At 57.0% G+C, this 21,631-nt stretch overlaps 1 protein-coding gene and 1 non-coding gene across 2 annotated transcripts; both read left to right on the plus strand.

Annotated features, from left to right (window-relative positions):
* The first annotated feature begins 8,037 nt into the window (after window positions 1-8,037).
* On the plus strand, window positions 8,038-8,108 carry TRNAG-CCC (transfer RNA glycine (anticodon CCC)). The gene has a single exon. It is a non-coding gene; the product is annotated as a tRNA-Gly (tRNA).
* A 9,302-nt stretch (window positions 8,109-17,410) lies between these two features.
* Window positions 17,411-21,405, plus strand: LOC132250718 (zinc finger protein 501-like). The gene is made up of 3 exons (XM_059727810.1): window positions 17,411-17,549; window positions 18,436-18,552; window positions 19,276-21,405. The coding sequence occupies exon 3, from the start codon at window positions 19,520-19,522 to the stop codon at window positions 20,834-20,836; it is 1,317 nt and encodes a 438-aa protein (XP_059583793.1). The 5' UTR covers window positions 17,411-17,549; window positions 18,436-18,552; window positions 19,276-19,519; the 3' UTR covers window positions 20,837-21,405.
* Window positions 21,406-21,631: the final 226 nt, after the last annotated feature.

Genomic DNA, 21,631 nt, shown 5'->3' on the forward strand with positions numbered 1-21,631 from the left:
AGCAGAGAAATATGAACGGGCAAGGCCAGACTGCAGTGCTTGTCTACTGAGCTGTGCTGGATCGTGAGCTGCTCGCAGAGGCAGGCGCGGGCCCTTCCTGCTGTCTGGAAGATCCTGGTCAAATGACAACTTGACGGTCCCATGCAGGGGACATCTCTCTCCTGGTGCAGTGATGTCCCCGGGTGCAACGGGGGGTCTGGCCCAGGCAGCTCCAGCCCCCGCCCTGGGAGAAGGACCTGCATGTGGGGCAGGAGCTGTGAGGCAGGGGCACGAGGCCGGGCAGGTTCATACAGAGCGCGTTTATTCAGAGGTGAGGGAGCAAAGCACAGAGCCGGAGTCCAGCCTGGGCAGAGGATGCCCCATGCACGGGGCAGAGCCCGGGGTGGGAGAGCTGGGCTTCAGCGTTGCTCCCGGCATCTCTCACACGGGCCCTGGCTCCTCGCCATTCAGCTCTGCTTCCTCCCTCCTGCCCGCACGGAGTCCCCATGCGCCTTGCCGGCCGGACGTGGCTGTGCTGGGGCAGGACCCGGGGATCCCTCTGCGACCTCCCAGCATGGAGCTGCCCCTCACCTTGAACGGGCATCATGCAGACCTTGCCGCAGCCAGTGCTGCAGCACTTCTTCCCTTCGGGGCGGTCACCATCATGTTTGCACTTATGAATGCAGGTCCCTGGCATCCCGGGGCATCTCTCAGGGCACTGCCCAGGCTTTCCTGGAACATAGTATGTGTCTCTGAGCCCCTGGCAACCCCAGGGCTGCCCTGGCTCAGGGGACCAAGTGGTGGCATGGGAGCCACAAGTGGCACCGGCGGCTCCCGTGTGCAGCATGGAGCAGAGCGGGGACGGCAGCTAGGCACCCCGGGGCAATGTCCTGGCTCCTGTGGAGCAGGATATCAGCGGTGCTGAGATGCCCCAGGTGGGGCTGGGGGCAGCGCGCTGTGTCCTGCCCATCTGAAGCACTGGATGCAGAGCTCAGAGTGACCAAATCCATCCCCTCCTGCTCTCTGCGCCCAATGCAGAAATCCCTGGGTGGGGGGGCACATGCCCTCAGCAAGGAGGACATTGCTGCATCCTAAGGACAGGCTGCAGAGCACCGTCCTGCTGCTGCACGTGTCTGCAGGCCTGCTCCTGCCCCCGGGCTGTGACCCTTGGGGGTTGAGCCCTGATCGGCTGCATCCTGGTTGTGCCCCTGTGAGCAGCCCCTCGTGTCTGTGCCGCGGGGGGATCCCTGGCCGCAGAGTCGGCCTGGCCAGTGACGTGTGCCCAGCAGCAGCTGCGGGCAGCGGGGAGGGCAAGGCTGCCCTCCAGCCCCGTCCTCACTGTGCTCTGGGCTGCAGGCGTCTGCAGGCTCCTCAGGACCCCGGCCCCTGCCTTGCCTGCCAGCCCTGGGCTACTGCAATGACGCCACCCGCACGGGCGACCTGTTCATCTGCGGGGACAATGGGGACTGGTCCCCCAGTGAGGATGGGTCTTGGGATCAGTGGGCAGCAAGGTGAGCACAGCGGGGAGGGCGCCTGAGCTGCCTGGGCTGCAGCCCTATCCTGCCCCAAATACCCACCCTGTGCTGGGGGCTGTGGGCTGGGGGCTGGCATGCCCACCTGGCTGCGGCACTTCTCCGCTGGCTTCACTTCCCCCTGGGCCAGGAGCTCCCCAGCCCATCCCGAGGCCGTTGGTGGTTCCCTGATGGGGCAACTGTCCCCTTTGCTGTGGGCCACGGGGCGCGGGGACCTGACACAAGAGGTGATGGGGAAAGCGCCCGGTGTTGCAGGCAGCTTCCTGCTCCTAGCTCCCGTGCCCGGGCAGCCCATCCCCGCAGGCTTGGGGCTCCCTCCACATCGCCCCACTTGTGCTGGGGGCTCTGCCTTGCCCTGGGCCTGGCTGGATTCAGCCATCAGCAGCTGGCAGAGCCCTTCCTGCCCCCGGGGCATGCGGGAAAGCTGCACGGAGCAGCTGCCTGACACCACCCAGGGCTGGGGGTGTCTGAGGCAGGAGCTGGGTATTGGGCAGCGGGAGAAGGGGAGCCTCACCCCTGGCTGCAGTGCTGGGGTCCTCTGCCATGTCCCCTCCATCCAGCCCCTTTGCTGTCACCACCTACCCCCAGCGCATTCACAGCTGCGACCGGCCCCCCCAGGGCTGCTGACCAGGGGTCACCCCTATTTGCTGACACCCGCACTTGTGCTGCCAGTCTGAGCTCAGTCACCCCAGGGCTGCGGGCTTGATCCTGTCTCACACGCAGGGCCAGGAGCAAGGGCTCTCCGCAGCAGCAGGGATCGGGGAGTCTTCCTGTCACAGACTCGATCCTGGAGGCAGGTCTGAGCAGACCGAGAAGCAGGGGATGCTGCTGCGTCCTCCCTGCCCGGGACGGGCTGTGCTGTTTGCAGCCCACCTGCCCCGTGCCACGGGTCATGCCTTCGCCCCCACTCCCTCCGGCTCCGCTGTTTCCTTTGCACTGTCGCTCTTCTGCAGCGGTGGCTGCTCCACCTCCCATATAACACTCGGGGCACGTCTACGCATGCAATTAATGCTCTCTAATAAACTCCAGGGATTATTACTCCAATGTTTTTTGCTCCTGGGCATGCTGTTTGAACATGTACCCAGGAGCTAAAAACTTCAGGCCAGAATGCTTTGGGGTTTATTCATGTGCAGCACATGGAGCCTGAATGCAGCAACCCCAGGTAGTAATAGCCCGCAGCCCCTGGGCAGCTGGTCAGGCCCTGGCGGGGTGCTGAGCCCACGGTCTCCAGCAGCCAGGCTGCGTGCGGGGGGGGGAGCAGAGAGCTGGTGTTTTCCCTGCCCCGGGCTCCTTTAGTCCTTCAGCACGAACCCAAGAGCCCCCGGGGTGGGCGCAGCCTGGGGGAAGTGATCTAGGTGCTGCCTGGGACCAGCCCTGCTGGAAGGGGCAGAGCAGGGAGCCTGCGAGCCCCACGTGCCAGCCATTAGTCAGGTCCGATCCTGTTGCACAGAGGCCCAGGGCTGTTTCCCAACCTTCCTGGTGCCCCTGGGAGGGGCAGGGGCCAAGCTGGGGCATTGTGCAAGGCCCTCCTGACTCCAGGGCTGGGTGACAGTATATAGCCCGGCTGGCCTGGTGCTGCGATGTCTGCCCGCTCCCTAGAGACCTTGGCTCTGCAACATGCACATCCTATGCTAGTGCCATGAAGCGGGGAGAGCCAGCCAGGGCAGGGCGAGGGGTGCTGCTTCTCACCTCCCGTCTCTGCTCTGGGCTGCAGGTGTCTGCAGGCTTCCCCCGGACAGCGGCAACTGCTTGGCCTACATCCACCAGTGTTACTACGCCGCTGCCACAGACAGTTGCAAGAAACCCTAACCCTAACCCTAACCCTAACCCTAACCCCAGACACTGGCCCCTGCAAGGTGAACATCCTGCACTATTACTACCACTGGGTCACCAGAACTTGCCAACAGTTCACTTACGGTGGCTGCCAGGGCAATGCTAACAACTTTAAGACCCGCCTGGAGTGCGAGAACAGGTGCAAGGTGGGCGCAAGGGGCTGAGCCTGCCAGGGCCGGACGCTGCGAGAGGCATGGCGGCACCGGGGCGATGGCCGGACGTGCAGGGAAGGGTGAAGCTGGGTGAGTCGTGCGGCTGCTGGAAAGGGGCAGGTGGATGCAGGTGCCGAGTTGGAGGCCCAGACAGAGGAGGGAGGAGGGGATAGGGATTTGTGACCCCTTCCCTGACCCGTTGGTGCCTGCGTGCTGCATTGCTGCAGTGACGGCTACTTCCACGTGCTGCGGCCACGTCTGCACGCAGCCCGTTGCGGGTGCAAGGCAGCTGTGTTTGAGTGTGCGATGGGGCTCCAGCGCACCCATCCTGCATGGATCTGATTGCGGGATCGGGGCCCCAGGTCACTCATCCTACTCCTCACCCCCGACGAGGGTGGGGGAAGCATCTCTATTATGTGACAGGGGGTGGCAGGGGGTCTGTATCTGACAAGTCAGACACTGGTAGGAGCTGGGCAGAGAGGAGGGGGAGAGCCAGCCCCAGTCCCTCCCTGGCAGGGATTGAGCTGGCAGCGGGCAGGCCACGGGGAGGGGGAGGTGAAGTCAAACAGGGTCTCACTTCTCCAAATAAACTCAGCTCTTCGCTTTCCAAAAGGCTTTGGGTACCCGAGCATGGAGTGGGTGGCACGGGCGGGCGCCCACGTCTCCTACCCGTGGCCCGTGAAGCTCTGATGCCACCGTGTGAACAAGCAGGAGAAGGGCGAGCAAAGCCGCGCCAAGCTTTGAGAGGGCGGCAGGAAGGAAAGAGGCCGAGGCACTGCCAGGTCTCACTCGTCCTTTCTCTCCGCTGCCTGGGTTTTGACACATGCGTGTGCTTGGGTCTGACCTGGAGATCCCCTCGACTGCGCTTCCTCAGCCCCACGAAGGGCACTGAAACCCGGAAGCTTGCTAAGAACAATTTTTCCAACTCTTTGAGTTGGTCTAATAAAAGATATCAGACTTACCCAAAGTACCTTGTCTGCCTAAAAGATAGTTGCACAAATTTTGCTTTTTTAAAAATTAAACTATTGAAGGCTTTTTCTTTGAATTGGCTAGGATGAAAACCAATTTCTATTAACTGCTAAGGAATTTTAAAGCAGAAACTTCCAAACACATCTGATAGTACCTGTCTCGGCTCCTCTGCTCAGTCATCGCTGCCGTCTTTCCTAGCACAGCTCTGCTCTGCAGGGAGGGAAAGCAAGGATGCAATGCATGAAATGGGTTTGTACTACCAGTTAGATGTAGTTTGGAGAATCATTACAATAGTTTTGTGGTCACTCTGATTAAGAAAAGATTTTGTTGCTTGATTATATATCCACGTGCTGGACTGTAGATCAATGCAAGGGAACATTAGTATGGAGTCAATTTGGTTGTTAAATATAAAATTCAATACAGATAAAGTAGCAAGTAGAAATGCTTGGGAAATAATGTTCCTGTAAAAATCTTTGAAAAAAAATATTTTAAAAAACGACATGGATTTTTTTTTTCATCAAAAAATGCCAAAAGACCAAAATATTTTAAGTTTTAGATCCTGGGTGTTTATGAAAGCCTGAAAACATTTTGCAGAAGAAAAGGAGAGCATCTGCTTCAATTTCTGTGTTATTGTTCCAATTTTTAAGAGACAATTTGTAATGTGCTACGAAAGGAGCATGTGTAATGAAAGCTTGTGGGACTTTGTGTGAGGAAGGGGGACCCGGTGTTCAAGGCAATAACCCAGAGTGACCCGGGCTCGTATTCCCTGCTTTGCTACAGATCGTGGGCAAGTCCCTCAGGGTATGTGTGCATCGTGCATGTTCAGTGCACGTGTCCTGGTGCCCCCGTGCTCTGCTGGATCAGGCCTCTGAGCTATTCCTAGCGTGCTGGTACAGTGGGACCGGACGATGTGAGCCTTTCACCAGCTCGGTCCTGGGCCGCAGGCGCCGCGCTGACAAGAAAGGGCATTTTCCTTCGGGAGAAGGGAAAGGTTGCAAATCTCTTGAGGGCAGCAGCTTCAATATTATAATTTGAATAACCTATAATGCTCAACTCTTGCTTTTGGAGTGCTTCAGCACCTGCCGGGGTTCCTGTGCAGCTGCTTCCTCCGGCCAGCTCGGCCCCTGCGGGGCACCCGCCCGCTCCCTTCCCTTCCCTTCCCTTCCCTTCCCTTCCCTTCCCGGCGCTCTGCTCACGGGCACCTCGCTCTTCCCTCCTTGCAGCTCAGCTCTGCTGCATGTAGACCTTGCAGGGGTTCGCGATGCTGAGAGAGAAAGAAGATAGACACACCCAAACTCGTACACCGGTCTGCAATGGTGGGGGAAGCAGGGTCAAGAAAGTGTCTCAGTCGTAGAGTCTCATTGTGGGGGTCCTCTTTGGGGGGCCGCGCTGCCCGGTCCGGGGCAGAGGAGCTGCAGCCCTTGTCGGTACTACAAACACCCCGTCTTGTGGTCAGAGCCCAGGGCCCGGGGGGTTTCCTGGCTCTGCTTGGCACAGGGGATCTCCCTGCCCACGTCCTCTGTGAGCCCAGGCAGGTCTCACTCCCACCCCACAGGACACGGCCCCCTGGCCCTGCTCACTTCAACCTGCAACCCCTGGCACTAGCAGTGCCCCGTCCCCCCGTCCCACAGTCCCCCACTCCCCCGTGCCCCTCACTCCCCACCCCCAGCCCCGCTAATGCCCCTCACTCCTGACCCCCAGTATCTCACCTCCACAGATGGGGACACGGCCCGAGTTGTCAGCTAGGAGCCTTCCTCAGCTCCACACTGCGCTTGGGGATGGCAATGGGTTGTGGGAGGCGTTGTCATTTCACACCCCGGGGGTGTCTGCACAGGGGAACAGTCCCGCTGTCTCTCCCAGGATGCGGGATGCAGCCAGGAAAGCCGGAGACAGGAAGCTGCAGACCGCCGTCATGCACTTGTTCATCTTTCGGGGCACCTGCGCAAAGGGCCGCACAGGACAGGGTCTCTCCCACCTGCGAGCGTATCCCTGGCCAACCCTGCCCCTCGCAGGCTCTTGGCAGCGTCCCAAACTGCTTTCCTGAGCATGAGGTGGCTCCCCTCTACAGGCAGCTCGGAGGGCAGGGAGAAGCTCCCATCTTGAATCTGGACGGGTGTCTCTACTTCTGGGACTCAAAGGGGCCCAAGGCATTGTCAGGCTCCCACTTGGTGCTGTTAACATTATAGACATTGGATTTCCTGGGTGGTTTCTGAGGAATTCATGACCTACATGTATGGAAGGGAAGCTAAAGACAGGAGGAGGGTGCTGGAGTTTAGAAAGGGGAGTGGAACAGCATGGGGTAGGAATCAAACCCAGAACAAATTTTTAAAGCACAGCTTTGCTTAACCCTAAACCACACATGAAGCCTGGGGCCTGTGATTACTGCTTAAGGGCAAGGGAAGGAGCTCCACACTTCCCCGTTCCTCCCCTTCCATGGATGGCTAGATGTCCTCTTTCTGAAGCCTTGCCCAGTCGGAGGAGTGGATTTGGGTTGGACTGCCTCACCTGAGGCGAGTGGCTGCCCTGGGCAGGTGGCTTCTGGCAAGCCTTCTCCATGCATCTGTGAGGCTTTTCTTGTACTGGTTCTGTGGTGTAACAGCCGGCACCCTGGACTCTGAATCCAGTAATCTGAGTTCAAGTCTTGGCAGAGCCTCTGGCTTGTGTTTCTTGCAGCACCAGCTCTTTTGGAAAGAGGTGACCTGGCTTGGCTTGGCTCTCTCTTGAAGTTCCCTCTCCTTTGCTCTTCCCCACATTGCAGGGGTGTGCAAAATACAGCCTGTGTCCTGGATCTGGCCCACAGCATGATGCTTTCCAGCCCACAGACTGGGGGCAGTCCAAGCGGTGGCACATGCAGCCAGTCCCACCACCCCGGGCACACAGTGGGGCTGGGGCAGCCACAGACTCAGTTTCCCCCTGCCCCACTGGCAGCAACACTGAGCATCAGCAGCCAGATGCTGCTCCCCACCTGCCATGGCCCCATCACATCCCCTCGCCTGAGCCTGGCCTGCCTGCTGGGTCCTCAGCCAGGCCCCATGGGATCCCGCCAGTCCGCCCATTCTGCCTGGCATCCTCAGCAGTGGGCTTGAAATGGACACGTCCGGGTCAGAGAGGATTAATTGCCCTCTCCCACCCCTCCACACCTCTGTGCTGGGTCAGCACCCCATCCTGCCCTGCTGCACCTGGGTGGATCAACTCCCCCAACTCTGGAAATCCATGCATTTTTGTGAAGGTGATATGCCATGGGTGCGTGAGCATGAGGGAGTCACGTGGAGAGCAGGAGCTCAGAAAGGGATTTGGGGTCCTCGTGGCAGCCAAGACAAAGAAACAAACACACAAAAGGTAGCCCAATCACGTCCCCACGGTTATAGCGTTTCCTCTTTTTTCTACTGCAGGCCTTTTCTTTCAGTTGTGGCCAGTGATGCTTGATCAGCTTTGGATCATGAGAGTGAAGATCACCCAAAATCTTGAGTCTGCTTGTCATTGGAGTGAACCAGAATGGCGGGAATGGAGAACTTTACCTTTTCTTTTTCAGGACTTGGACAAGTCCTGCTCCTACTTCCATAGCTTTTCAAGCATTGGTGGTTCAATGGTAGAATTCCTGCCTCCCATGCAGGAGACCTGGGTTCAATTCCCAGCCAGTGCAGAAGCTCCTTGTTAGTGCTGTCACGCAATGTTCTTGACACAGATATTTGTTGTTGGTAACTTGCACTGATTTCTTGACTTCAAAAAAACTTCTTCTAATGCAAAGATCTCAGAAAAGGCAGAACAACACAGCATATTCTGACATTACTGATTCCTTTTTGAAACTTCCGGATTTATCTTATGAATCATGTATGGATATATACACAGTGAGCAGTGCTAATAGTGTGTGGCACCATTAATAAAATCTCATGGCCCTCCAAAGTGCCCAATCACCCTGGCTGCAAATTACTCTTCTAGATTATTTCATCTGCACTGAGAGGATGCTACAAATAGAAAGAAGCTGAACAAAAATGAAGCCTTCACCCCATGCCTTGCCCAGCAAGGAAAATGAATAGTGCAACCAAGAGAAACCCCATATATTTAATGCCTTAATTTTATTTCAGTCTTGACAAAAAGGGTCCAGTGTCCATTCAGAAATGCAGTTGGCAGTAAGGAAAGGGGAGGAGGAAATGAGGGTGAAGTTCAAAGCTGGATTTCTCCTGGGAAGACCAGCACCCTGGACATTAAATCCTAAATTTCAGATGCCATTAGCAGTGTCAGCAGTGAGGGGGGGCATGGCGAGCAGTGACTGCCATGGCGCTTTTCTCAGGGGGTGCATGTGCACATGCACCTGCATGCACCCTTGATGTGTCGCGCAGAGCCAGAAGTGAGTCCAGAGCCTTGGATGGTGGCAGCGGGACCCCCAGGCTAGCGGGTGTGCTCCAGGGAAGGGGTCGGCCGGACTGGAGGCACTCCAGGGAGGCACTTGGAGCCGGGAAGGTGGGCGGGCGCAGGGAGGTGGGCGGCTCAACGCAGGAGCGCCTGCTACTGGTCCGCCACAGGCACCATTAAAAAATAATCTCATGGCACCCTTTCCCTGTAAGGGTCACCAGAATCTGGACCACACTCCCCGCAGAGGTGGTGCAGTCACCATCCCTGGAGGTGATCAGGGTGAGGCTGGACCGGCCCCTTGTCAAGCTCGTCTGAGCCCAATAGTGTCCTGCCCGCGGCAGGGTGTGGCAGAAATGCCACCGTCGGTGCCCCTCTCCAGAGATCTGTCTCTGCCAGCGTGAGAGGCTGGTGTTGAATCCCTCAGGGCGGGGATCTCCCTCCCTGTCTACATGACAAAAGCCTGGTAACTTGGGGAGGGGGCGGAAAAAAAAAAAGCCCGGCCCTGCGCGGGCCCAGGTAACCAGTGATGCTTTTTTAGATTGGTCAGCTTGTGGCCAGCACTGGCAGCTTCGATTGGACTGGGCTGCTGAGGTCAGTGAGGTTATAAAAAGGCCCGGGCCAGGAAGAAGGAGCCATTAGCCATGCGGTCATCCAGGTGAATCTGAGCCTGGCTCTCTCCTCATCACCGCATGCTCCAAGAGTGCCCTGCCTCCAGAAGAAACAACAACCACCTCTGGATGATTTCATAGATTTCATAGACATTCGGGCTGGAAGGGACCTCGGAAGATCATCGAGTCCAGCCCCCCGCCCAAAGGGCAGGACGTCAGCTGGGGTCATAGGATCCCAGCAAGATAAGCATCCAGTTTCATCTTGAAGGTGTTCAATGAAGGGGCTTGAACCACCTCCGGTGGCAGGCTGTTCCAGACCTTGGGGGCTCGGACAGGAAAGAAATTCTTCCTTATGTCCAGCCTGAAACGGTCTTGTAGTAGTTTGTGACCATTCGTCCTCGTCATCCCTTGGGGCGCTCTGGTGAACAAACGTTCCCCTAGATACTGGTGGTCACCCCTGATAAACTTGTAGGTGGCCATCAGATCACCCCTGAGCCTGCGCTTTTCCAGGCTAAAGAGCCCCAGGGCTCTCAGCCTGTCATCGTAGGGTCTGCTTCCCTGACCTCTGATCATGCGCGTGGCTCTTCTCTGGACTCTCTCAAGCTTCTCCACATCCTTTTTGAATTGTGGAGCCCAAAACTGGATGCAGTACTGCAGCTGCGGCCTCACTAAGGCTGAGTACAAGGGGAGAATGACGTCCCGGGATTTGCTTGAGAAGCATCTATGGATGCAAGCCAGCGTTTTGGTCGCTTTACTAGCCGCAGCATCGCACTGCAGGCTCATGTTCATGTTGTGGTCAATGATGACCCCCAAGTCTCTTTCTTCCATAGTGCTAGCCAACATAGCACTGCCAAGCCTATAAGGATGCTGCGGGTTTTTCTTCCCAAGGTGGAGAACCTTGCATTTATCGGCGTTGAACACCATCAGATTCTCATCCGCCCACTTGCTGAGCCTGTCCAGGTCAGCCTGGATCACCCGCCTGTCTTCTGGCGTGGATGCTTTGCCCCAAAGTTTGGTGTCATCGGCGAACTTGGCCAGTCCGCTTCTGACTCCAGTGTCCACATCATTAATGAAGATGTTGAACAGTATGGGTCCAAGGACAGAGCCCTGGGGGACCCCACTGGTCACAGGACACCACGATGAGTGACTTCCATCAATTACTACCCTCTGGGTCCGACCCCGGAGCCAATTTTCCAGCCAGTGGATCGTGGGGAACCCAAGGCGACAATTGGCCAGTTTCTCCAAGAGACGATCATGGAGAGAGAGAGAGAGAGAGAGAGAGAAGAAACTCAGGCACAGAAGCACGTGTAGGGTTTACTCGTTTGTGTGGTCTTTCCTTTGTCACATCTAAGTAAAGGACAGTGGTGTTTTAGAATCCTGTGCAAAGTGCATGTCGACATATGCACATACACGATAGGATACCCCAACCGTGTATCCTTGCATCCTTTTCTCTGAGAGTGCAAACAGATGTTCTAGCCCCTTGTCATGCTCCACATGCCCAAAAATATTGCTGTGACCAAAGATCGTCACAGTGTATGGTGCCTAATAGGGAAGGACATCTATTTGCTTATTGCATGTCCCAGGAATCCCCCTGCAGGGGACTCCTGCAACATGCATATCAGGCTGTTACACCCTGACTCAGGGTGCACATCTGCCAATGAAGCATGCTGTCCTGCAGGATTAGGTCCCTGAAGCAGCAGGGATCTGACCCTCAGGGACAATGGCCCTAGGTGACAGGGGACACATTCTGTGCCAGGACACAGCCTGGCACAGCTGATCCCATTCCAAAGTCAATGTCTGTTTATACCCTGAGACAAAGTTAACTTCAGCTACCAAGGTATCTCGGGAAACAGCACAGGTTCTGAGAATTTAAGGCAACTGGATTATGAAGCCCTACTACTGACAAAAGGTAAAGAGAGAGAGAGAAGCTTGTGCCCACAAAATGTGCCAGGATCTAAGGAAAGGAAAACTGCTGCAGATTCCTTAGGCCAAAGGAAGCTCAAGAGCATGTGGGTCCACTTGACTGGGAGACTTAACATGATATCCTGGCAAACATCCATCTGGGAGAGTTCACCAGCGTTGTGATGCTTGACAACCTGCCATATGTAATCCTTGTTAGTGATCTAGGTTGTCATATAATTTTCTTATTTAACTAGAATTTGGCATTAATTTGGTGGGATTGATCAGATTTCCAACAACTTCTATGTAACTGTATTAACTGGCCTCTCTAGGTAAGTCTATTTCATCTTCCCTGTACTCCCATGGATGTTGTTCTCATCAATACCCCACTCACCCACTCTCCCTCTGCACAAACCAAACCTGGAAATTAAGTGAAGCAAGGTGAACAGCAATCCTTTCACCACTCTTGAGATCTGTCTCTGGCATTGTTGAGAGCAGCAGGAAGGGGAGAGGATGTCATCATTTTGGCTATGCCGCCTCATTTCCAGATCTGGCATGTGTGAAGTAGGAGCACAAGCGAGTGGTGGATGGAGCAAGCTTGAGAAGGTGCCCCCAGGACTGCCAGTAAAGCAGTGCAGACATCCTGTCACCTACCTTCTCTCTGTGACACAGGACACCCCTGAGGGCATTGCTGTGTGCACATGTCTTTTGGGTACATTTGCTCACTGGAGACAATGCAGTGTAACTGCCTATGTTTTCCTAGAATACACAGATGAGCAAACAGCCAGCATAGTAAGTGTAGATGCATCAGTCTGCTCATGAAAAAGCTGCAGTATGGAAACAAATTAGCCCTGTTTGTTGTAAGCTACTCGAGAGCCAATTAGATATTCAGCTTCAGTAACTCAGATGCGTTTAAACGGCTACCTCAGCCACCCTGGTTTGCTCTATGGGATTCCTCTGATATTCCTGTAAGATTTCTATCATACTGCTCTACCTTTTACCCTGTTTCCGCCCTACCCCCTGAATCAATGAAGTTCTCCTTGTGACCGGTGTGGGAGACTTATTGAGGGGTGGGTCTAAATTATGCCGAGGAGGCCCCTTAGGTCTGTGGACTAAGGGAGACTTCCTAATAAGCCCCTGACTTGGGGAAATGCCCCAAGTGCCTGTATTGGGTCTAGGACCCATTGGACGATCAGGCCTGTGTTCTCCAAGGTGCGCAGAGCCAGAAGTGAGTCCAGAGCCTGGGACGGTGGCAGCGGGACCCCAGGCTAGCGGGTGTGCTCCAGGGAAGGGGTCGGCCGGACGGGAGGCACCCCAGGGGGGCACTCGGAGCCTGGACGGTGGGCGGGCGCAGGGAGGTGGGCGGCTCAACACAGGAGCGCCCCCTACTGGCCTGCCACACAGGGGACCGGACTTGATGATCTTGCAGGTCCCATCCGGCCCTTTGATTCTAGGATACACACTCACCCACCCCCGCATCCCACCATGCACACCCCCCACCCCCACCATACACATACACGCACCCACCATACACACCTTCACCCCCACCATACGTACACAGACACACACACACCAACCATACACACACCACTCCCACCCTCCACCACGCACATACACACACACACACACACACACATACACACACACACACACACACACACACAAACACAGAGGTCTGTGTGGCTGCGGTTGGTGCCAGGGTCCCCGAGCGGCGCTGACCGCAGTGCTGGCCGGCAGAGACAGGGACCCCCGGCCTCTCCACGTGCCAGGCTCCCACGTCCACACTGACGGGAGCAGCTGGGGCGTGTCTTGAGGCAGGAGACATCGGGATGCCTGTGGGCACAGCAGTGTCCCGGGGGGACGCGCCACTCGTGGGAGGGGGGCCGTTGTGGAGCGTGTTGCGGCCTAGACCCGGGTGGACATGAGGAGAGCGGGGACCCCCCCGGCTGGGCACCTCTGCCCCGAGCCGTGGAGCGCGCAGCTCCCAGACCTCCACTGTCCTCGTGGCCCACCCCGGCGGCAAACCCCCGCAGGGGCCCGGCCCTGCCCGGATCCCGCCCTGGAGGGCAGCGCGTGGGCGAGACGGGTGGCAATGATCACCCACGGGGGGGGGGACGAGGTAGGTGATGGTGATGGTGATCCCCCCCGAGCTGTGTGCCCCTCACGCAGGTTTTTAAACCGGCGCCACTTTTTATCTCCTGAGTCCAGCAGGCTCTGCCACCCCCGCCCCACCCCGTCCCGGGGTGTTTGTGTCCGGACACGGAGCAGTGCGGGGGTGGGGGCTGGTGTCCCTGTAGATGCCTCGGGTCCCCTGTGAGTGCTGGGGTAGGAGGGACATGGGGGGATCGGGGCTGGTGTTGCGGGGTTGGGGCAGGGGGCTCTGGTTGCAGTCAAGTCCCCCCACCTAGGAGGGGCGGGAGGCACCCCAGGCTGCTCTGTGTGGGACAGCCAGGCCAGGGGAGCGGTGGGGCAGACCCAGGGGCGGGGGCAGGTCAGGGTCCCCCGTCAAAGCCGCGCTGGGCGTGGCCCCTTCCCCTCAGGCCAGGGGGCTGGTGGGCAGGGCAGCGAGAGCCCCAGCCCGGGGGGAGGCCTCTCCGGGGAGATGCACCTGCTGCGCTGGAGCCCAGGGCAGCTGGGGGTTGGCCCATCCCGTCGCAGCCCTGCTGCAGCTGGAGGAGCAGGACCGGGGGGCTCCAGGCAGGAGTTGCGGGGGCAGAAAAAGTCCCCGGTGTGGTCCTGGCTGGGACCAGGGGCGTCCCCACAATGGCCGGCACCAGGCCAGCAAAGCTGCAGCTGCAGCTGCAGGAGCGGGTCCAGTGCAGGGAAATGCAGGGCAGGAGGTGATGCAGACCATGCAGCCCCTCCTCAGGCCAAGATCCCCTCAGACACCCCGCAGCTGGCACCAGGGCACGACCCCCACCCCACAGACCTGGAGTCACTGCCCCGGGGCCCCGATCCCTGGCAGCCAAGGGGCCGCGGGAGGTTTGCAGGCTGGAGCCCCAGCACCGCAGTAAGGACCAGGTGCTGGAGCTGGTGGTGCTGGAGCCGTTCCTGGCCATGCTGCCCCGGGGATGCAGAGCTGGGCATGGGGGAAACCTGCACTGAGGCCGTGGCCCTGGCTGAGGGGTTTCAGCCGGGGCAGGAGCAGGACGAGAAGGTCGTGTGCTTGGGGGATGTTCATGTTCCCTCCCAGCCCCGTCTCGCCCACGTCCCAGCTCCCCAGTGACACACTGATCTCATCCCCAGGTCGCAGTGAGTGTGCAGGTCGAGGAGGTGTCCTCACACAAGATGCTGTTCACTGCAGTATTGCAGGACCCTGGTGATTCCTGGCTGGGGGAACCAAAGGCCCATCGTGAGGACAGGCCTGTGGAGGAGTCAGGAGAGAGGAAAGCCCCAGGGCCTTGGGACAAGCCACCTCCTGGCCCCAGAGAGGAGCCCCTGCCCCCCCAGGACTCAGGTGAGGGACCAGCTGTAAGGGCCAGGCATGGGTCCGGGTGCCGGAGTGGCTGTGCTGCACGCAGGGGGAGAGGCTCCATCATCTGGCCCAGCCGGGACAGGGCTGCAATGTTGGTAACCACGTGGCTGGGCTGGGACCGAGCTCTGATCCCTGCGGCTGGGCAGCTCCCAGGCTGGACTGGACATCCATCTCTCTGCATGTGTGCAACTCCCAGCACAGAGAGGCTGTGTCTTGGGCCTTGTCATGCTGCTTTGGTACCGATCAATGACCTTATTCATGTTCCAACAGTCACCGTTCAGTCACCCCTGCCCCTTTCTCTTGTCCTCATGAGCCCTCTGTGCCCAGTAAAGGGCAGGGACGGGGAAATGAGATTCCCCAGTGGCCTCGGCTAGTCTGGGTACAGCTAAGCCAGCGCTCTGTCCTGCTGCAGATTCCCCTGAAACCGAGGAGACCTGGGAGCTCTCAGCAGACAAAAGCTCCTTGGGCTGGCACCCCAGGCCAGGCCCTTCCCCAAGAGTGGATATGGAGTGGTGGCTCGACCCTGTCCAGAAGCAGGAAGTGTGGCAGAAATGCCACCATCGGTGCCCCTCTCCAGAGATCTGTCTCCACCCGCCTGGGATGCTGCTGTTGAATCCCTCAGGGCGGGGATCTCACTCCTTGTCTACATGACAAAAGCCTGCGGCCTGGGAGGTGGATGCTCTGGTCACCTGGGCGGGGGGGGGGAAGCCCGGCCCTGCTCGGGCCCAGGTAGCCAGGGATGCTTTGGAGATTGGTCGGTGTGTGGCCAGTATTGGCAGTTTCGACTGGACCGGGCTGCTGAGGTCAGAAAGATTATAAAAAGGCCCGGGCCAGGAAGAAGGAGCCATTATCCATGCGGTCATCCAGGTGAATCTGAACCTGGCTCTCTCCTCATCACCGAATGCTCCAAGAGTGCCCTGCCTCCAGAGGAAACTCCAACCACCTCTGGACGATGCGAGTGAGTAAGCTACTCGAGATCCGATTAGATATTTGGCTTCAGTAACTCAGATGCGTGTTTAAACGGCTACCTCAGCCACCCTGGTTTGCTCTATGGGATTCCTTTGATATTCCTGTAAGATTTCTATGATATCGTTCTATCTTTTACCCTGTTTCCGCCCTACCCCCCGTAATCAATAAAGTTCTCCTTTGTGACTGGTGTGGGAGACTTATTGAGGGGTGGGTCTAAATTATGCCAAGGAGGCCCCTTAGGTCTGTGGACTAAGGGAGACTTCCTAAAAAGCCCCTGACTTGGGGAAGTCTCCCAAGTGCTTGTATTGGGTCTAGCACCCATTGGAGAATCAGGCCTGTGTTCTCCAAGGTGCGCAGAGCCAGAAGTGAGTCCAGAGCCTTGGATGGTGGCAGCGGGAACCCCAGGCTAGTGGGTGTGCTCCAGGGAGGGGGTCGGCCGGACGGGAGGCACCCCAGGGAGGCACTCGGAGCCTGGAAGGTGGGCGGGCACAGGGAGGTGGGCAGCTCGACGCAGGAGCGCCCCCTACTGGCCCGCCACAGGAGGCACCGTCCATCCGTGCAGAAATCTTCTCCAGAACATGTTGGCCCAGTCACTGCTCCCACAGGCCAGCAGCTCTTGTTCTCCCAGCGGTCCTGGAAGTATTTCCCCTGCCCCGGAGTGGACTGACCTTGCATTTCCTCTCCCCTGCCCTTAGCCTGTGGATGTGACACAGCACCAACATCCCTCAAGATTGTTCCCAGGGAGCCGTGTCCCTGCCGGCTCTGACATGGTGTTGTGATGACTGCCCCGGACTGGGACAGTTACTGGGGCTCTTCTCCAGCCTCGTGCCCTTAGCAAGAGCTGTGGGATGTGGAGTCTACCTTCTCCCCCATCTTCCACACATCAAAGCCTCCATCTGCCTTAGTCCCAGGCCAGTGCAGGAGACGAGCAGGGCTTTCCCCGTGCCAGCAGCCCCAGCGCTGCCCTGTGCGCTCTTCCCCACACACAGGTGCTGGGACCCTGAGCAGCGCTGAGCAGAAACCTGCTGGAGCAGAGCCTGTGAAGCTGGAGCTGCAGAGGACTTGCCCAGGGGGACTGGAGGAGAGGGGCTCCCTGACACCTGAGCCGGGCCCAGTGCAGGAGGGGCAGGGCAGGCCTCCAAGGCAGGGGCAGAGTCTGGAGGTGAGCAGGGCACTGGGTGCATTTGCAGGGAGCACAGCTGGGGTGGAGCCAGGAGAAGCCACAGGGGGCTGCAAAAAATGTGGGGGCAGAGAGACCCGAAGAGTGTCAAGCCTGTGATGCCAGACTGCAAACAGCGCAAGCTGGCATTAGCAGGAGTTCCCTCCCAAGTGCAGATACCAGGGGTGCTGGCACAGGAAGGCCTGGTGAGAGTGCATGGAGACGGGGCTCCCTGCCTCCAAAAGTACTGACCCGGCTGCATCATAGGATCGAGCTGACAGACCATGATGAGCTGGGCTGAGGCCGACACGTGAGCTCCCATGTCCACAGCTGCATCCACCTCGCGTGTCAGCTGAGTAACGGGGGATGTTGCAGCCCTGCCTGTCCTGGCTCAGCCTGCAATGAGCTGTAGTGCCGAGTGATTGCAGACAGGGCCGTGGGGCCGGGAGCAGCTGGCCCAGGAGACACTGATGGTGCAACGCTTGTGCCCACAGCTCTGGGAGGTGTTTGAGGCCGTGGCAGTGTATTTCACGCGGGAGGAGTGGGAACTGCTGGACGATGAAGACAAGGTGCTTTACCGGGACCAGATGCTGAAGACTTACCAAGCCCTCGTTTCCCTGGGTAAGGCTCTGGTTCTTGCTTCTCTGTGGAGCTGTGCGGACTCTGATGTTTTTTATTCATCTCCTTGTGTTGCAATAGTCTCATCCCCATGCACTTTTGGATGGTGGTTTAAATGCACAGGGTGGAGGTGACTGGCTAGACAGCAGAAAAAGACCTGGGGGGACAGTGGACAAGAAGCTGACTAGGAGCCAGCAGTGTGTCCTTGTTGCACAAGTGAGGCCACATCTGGACTATGTCCTGTTCTGAGCCCCCCACTATAGAAAGGATGTGGACAAATTGGAAATTTTGTATGTGTGTGGGTAGCAAATTGGCTTAGCGGTCACACCCAGAGAGTGATAGTAGACGGGTCGGTATCGACTTGGAAGGATGTGGGTAGCTGGGTCCCACAGGGTTTGGTCCTTGGACCTATACTCTTCAATGTCTTCATCAGTGACTTGGATGTGGGTGTGAAGTGTACTCTGTTCACGTTTGCGGACAATACTAAGTTGTGGGGTGAATTGCACACCCCGGAGGGTAGAGAATAATTGCAGGTGGACCTGGAGAGGTTAGAAAAGTGGGCAGTGCACAATAGGTTGCAGTACAATGAGGACAAGTGCAGAGTGCTTCACCTAGGGTGCAAAAATATCCAGCACATCTACTGGGTGGGGAGTGACCCTCTCAGCAGCACAGAAATGGAAAGGGATCTCGGAGTCATAGTGGACTTCAAGATGAACACGAGTCGTCAGTGTTGGAGGGTCTCCTACAGTGCCTTATGTTTCCTAAATACCCATCCTCCCTTGTCCATCAAGGCTCCAGAAAAAACCTTGAGTTCATTCCCCAAATCCTGGTTGGTTATTCTGCATCCAGTATGCAGTCACTAACCCTCCTTAACCACTGCTCCAAACAGGATATCGAGGTCCTACACCTGCCTTAATCAGCAGCATGCAGCAAGGACAGGTGGAGCTCTGGGTCTGTGACGATGAGGCCTGTGGAAAAATCTCAATGTCAGAGGAGCTGCTGCTGGGTGAGTTGTCTGTCCCCTGCAGCCCACTCCGCTCTCAGAAATGCTCCATGCCCAGAGTGTCAGGGGGGCCTGGGGACTGCAGCCCTGCCCTGTGCTGCCCTTGCAGGGCGCTGACCTCAGACACGGCACATTGCCCTGTAATGTGTCCAGGCAGATGTTGTTCTCACTCTCAGAAATTCAACCATGTGGAGACAAGCGGCTGTTCCCTTCTTCTCCCTCTAATGGCAGATGGACAATGATTTTGCTGTCTTGATTTTTCGGCACAGATCTGGTTTCCCTGGGATACCATGATCTTCAATTTCCATCTTTGCTCAACAGTCTGAGTTCATTCCCCAGCCCAAGGCAGCTATATGTCTCTACTACCTTCTTTCAGGGCATGATGGGATTTGTAGTCCCCCATGGAAAAACAGCATGGTGTGCAGAGGCTCTGTGTAGCTGTCAGTGTTGGAGAAAAAAGAAGCCGAGTCTGTCCCTGGCTTCTCCTGATCAGGCTGACCTGGAACCCAGAAGTGTTTCATCCTGGTCTCAGGCTGCATGACATGGCTCCATGGCATGGGTGGGATTCAGAAGCTTTCAGGTTGTGGGGGGAAGTGGATCCCCTGTGTTTTGCACCAGAATTTCCCCCTTTGTGTTTCATCTCCTGAGGCCCTGAGTGTCAAATAGCAGTGTTTGCCCCTTGCCAGCAGAGTAGGGGCCAATCTAGAGTTTCTGTTCCCTGTGCAGGAGGTGCCTGGCTGCTGAGCAGAGCCGAGGAGCAGACTCCTGCGGAGGGGCCTGCAGACCTGGAGCCATCATGGACTTCTCCGGGGAGTGTACATGACATGAACCCCCTGAGACCCAAGAAAGAGCACTGGCACAAGAGCACAGAGAGGCCCCAAAAGCAGACAGTGAATGTAGCAGTGAACCAGGTACCGTCTCCAGTTGGGTGTGGGAGTGAAGACGGGGCAGATCCCAGAAATGGCCCTGGATGCAGGGAAGAATTTATGGAGCTGAGAGATGTAAAGAGCCACTGGAAAGAGGCACTGCATCCAAACCAAGGCAGTGGGGAGGGCCTCAGAGGAAAGCAGGAGCTCACTGTATTCACTGGGGCAGAGCCCAACCCTGCGCTGAAGTCAGGAAAACCCTTGACTGCCCATCACTCCTGGCTCTTCACAAGGTAAGGCAAAGTGGGGGGAAGCTCCACATATGCTTCAAGTGTGGGAAGAGCTTCACCCGATTCTCCAACCTGACCCGACACCAACTCATCCACACCGGGGAGAAGCCAGATCAGTGCTCAGAGTGTGGGAAGAGCTTCCACCTGTCCTTCTACCTGACCAAACACCGCCTCATCCATACAGAGGAGAAGCCACACCAGTGCTCAGAGTGTGGGAAGAGCTTCAGACAGCTCTCCGACCTGGCCCAGCACCGGTATATTCACACACAAGAGAAGCCACATCGGTGCTCACAGTGTGGGAAGAGCTTCACACGATTCTCCAACCTGACCCAACACCAGCTCATCCACAGAGGGGAGAAGCCACATCAGTGCTTAGAGTGTGGGAAGAGGTTCAATCTGTCCTCCACCCTGACCCAACACCAGCGCACCCACACCGGGGAGAAGCCACATCAGTGCTCAGAGTGTGGGAAGAGCTTCACCCGATCCTCCGACCTGACCAAACACTGCCTCATCCACACAGGGGAGAAGCCACATCAGTGCTCAGAGTGTGGGAAGAGGTTCAAGCTGTCCTCCTACCTGACCAAACACCAGCGCACCCACACAGGGGAGAAGCCACATCAATGCTTAGAGTGTGGGAAGAGGTTCAACCTGTCCTCCACCCTGACCCAACACCAGTGCACCCACACCGGGGAGAAGCCACATCAGTGCTCAGAGTGTGGGAAGAGCTTCACCCGATCCTCCGACCTGACCAAACACCGCCTCATCCACACAGGGGAGAAGCCACATCAGTGCTCCGAGTGTGGGAAGAGCTTCAGACAGTTCTTTGACCTGGCCCGGCACCAGCTTATCCACACAGGGGAGAAGCCACATCGGTGCTCAGAGTGTGGGAAGAGGTTCAGACAGTTCTCCGACCTGGCCCGGCACCAGCTTATTCACACAGGGGAGAAGCCACATCGGTGCTCAGAGTGTGGGAAGAGGTTCAACCTGTCCTCCACCCTGATCAAACACAAGCGCACCCACACAGGGGAGAAGCCACATCAGTGCTTGGAGTGTGGGAAGAGATTTACCCGATCCTCCTATCTGACCAAACACCAGCTCATCCACACAGGGGCGAGGCCACATTGCTCATAGTGTGGACAGAGCTTAACCAGTTTTTCCCCCTCGTCTCTAGTGGGCAAACTGAGTTATGCTCAGGCTCTTAGTGTAACCTTAGGCCTTCCTGGATCTAAGCAATTAAATTGTATGGAATGCCTCACTGGGAAAACTGAGTGCTGTGATTGGTACAGTGGGCTAACCAAGTACAGTAGTTTCCCTAGGAGGAAAGAAAACCAAGACCAGAACAGAATTGCAGTACCTATCTAACAAGGTGAGGTAAGAAACTCGAGGATTGGGCAGTTTGAGATGAGAAAGTTACAAAAGTAGTGGACAAACAAAGAGACTGTGTGTGTGTGTGTGTGTGTGTGTGTGTGTGTGTGTGTGTGTGTTTCCACCATGGGGAGGCTGGAGCATCCTTGGACTTCTGGCTTTGAGTAACAAGGAATCCATCAAGTAACATCCCACACACCCAGCAGAGGATCTGAGGCCGGTACCACTGAAGGTCAGTGATGTAATGTCTAAGGAACCGCTTGCCCAGTCGTATTGCAAGGATAATTATCTTGTAATAAGCCTAGGGGTTACTAATAAAATTCAGTTGATACCAAGTCAGCTGTGTCAATCCTTGTTGGTCTCTGGTAAAAGGAGTCCTGGGGCATATGGTCCAGGACCAGGTTGTTCACACAAAAGAGTGAGGGCTGAGACGAATGGGAAAAGCTCCACCCAATCCTGTGACCTGATTTGGCACCGGCTTGTCCACAGAGGTTAGAAGCCACATCGGTGCCCAAATCAAGGGAAGACCTGGGGCGGGCCAGTAGGGGGCGCTCCTAAAAT

Source organism: Alligator mississippiensis, chromosome 1, assembly GCF_030867095.1.
Source record: "Alligator mississippiensis isolate rAllMis1 chromosome 1, rAllMis1, whole genome shotgun sequence".
NCBI classification, from domain to species: domain Eukaryota; kingdom Metazoa; phylum Chordata; order Crocodylia; family Alligatoridae; genus Alligator; species Alligator mississippiensis.

Coding starts and splice junctions, on each gene's coding strand:
- LOC132250718 (XM_059727810.1), top strand. CDS start 19,520: ATGCAGGGAAGAATTTATGGAGCTGAGAGATGTAAAGAGCCACTGGAA.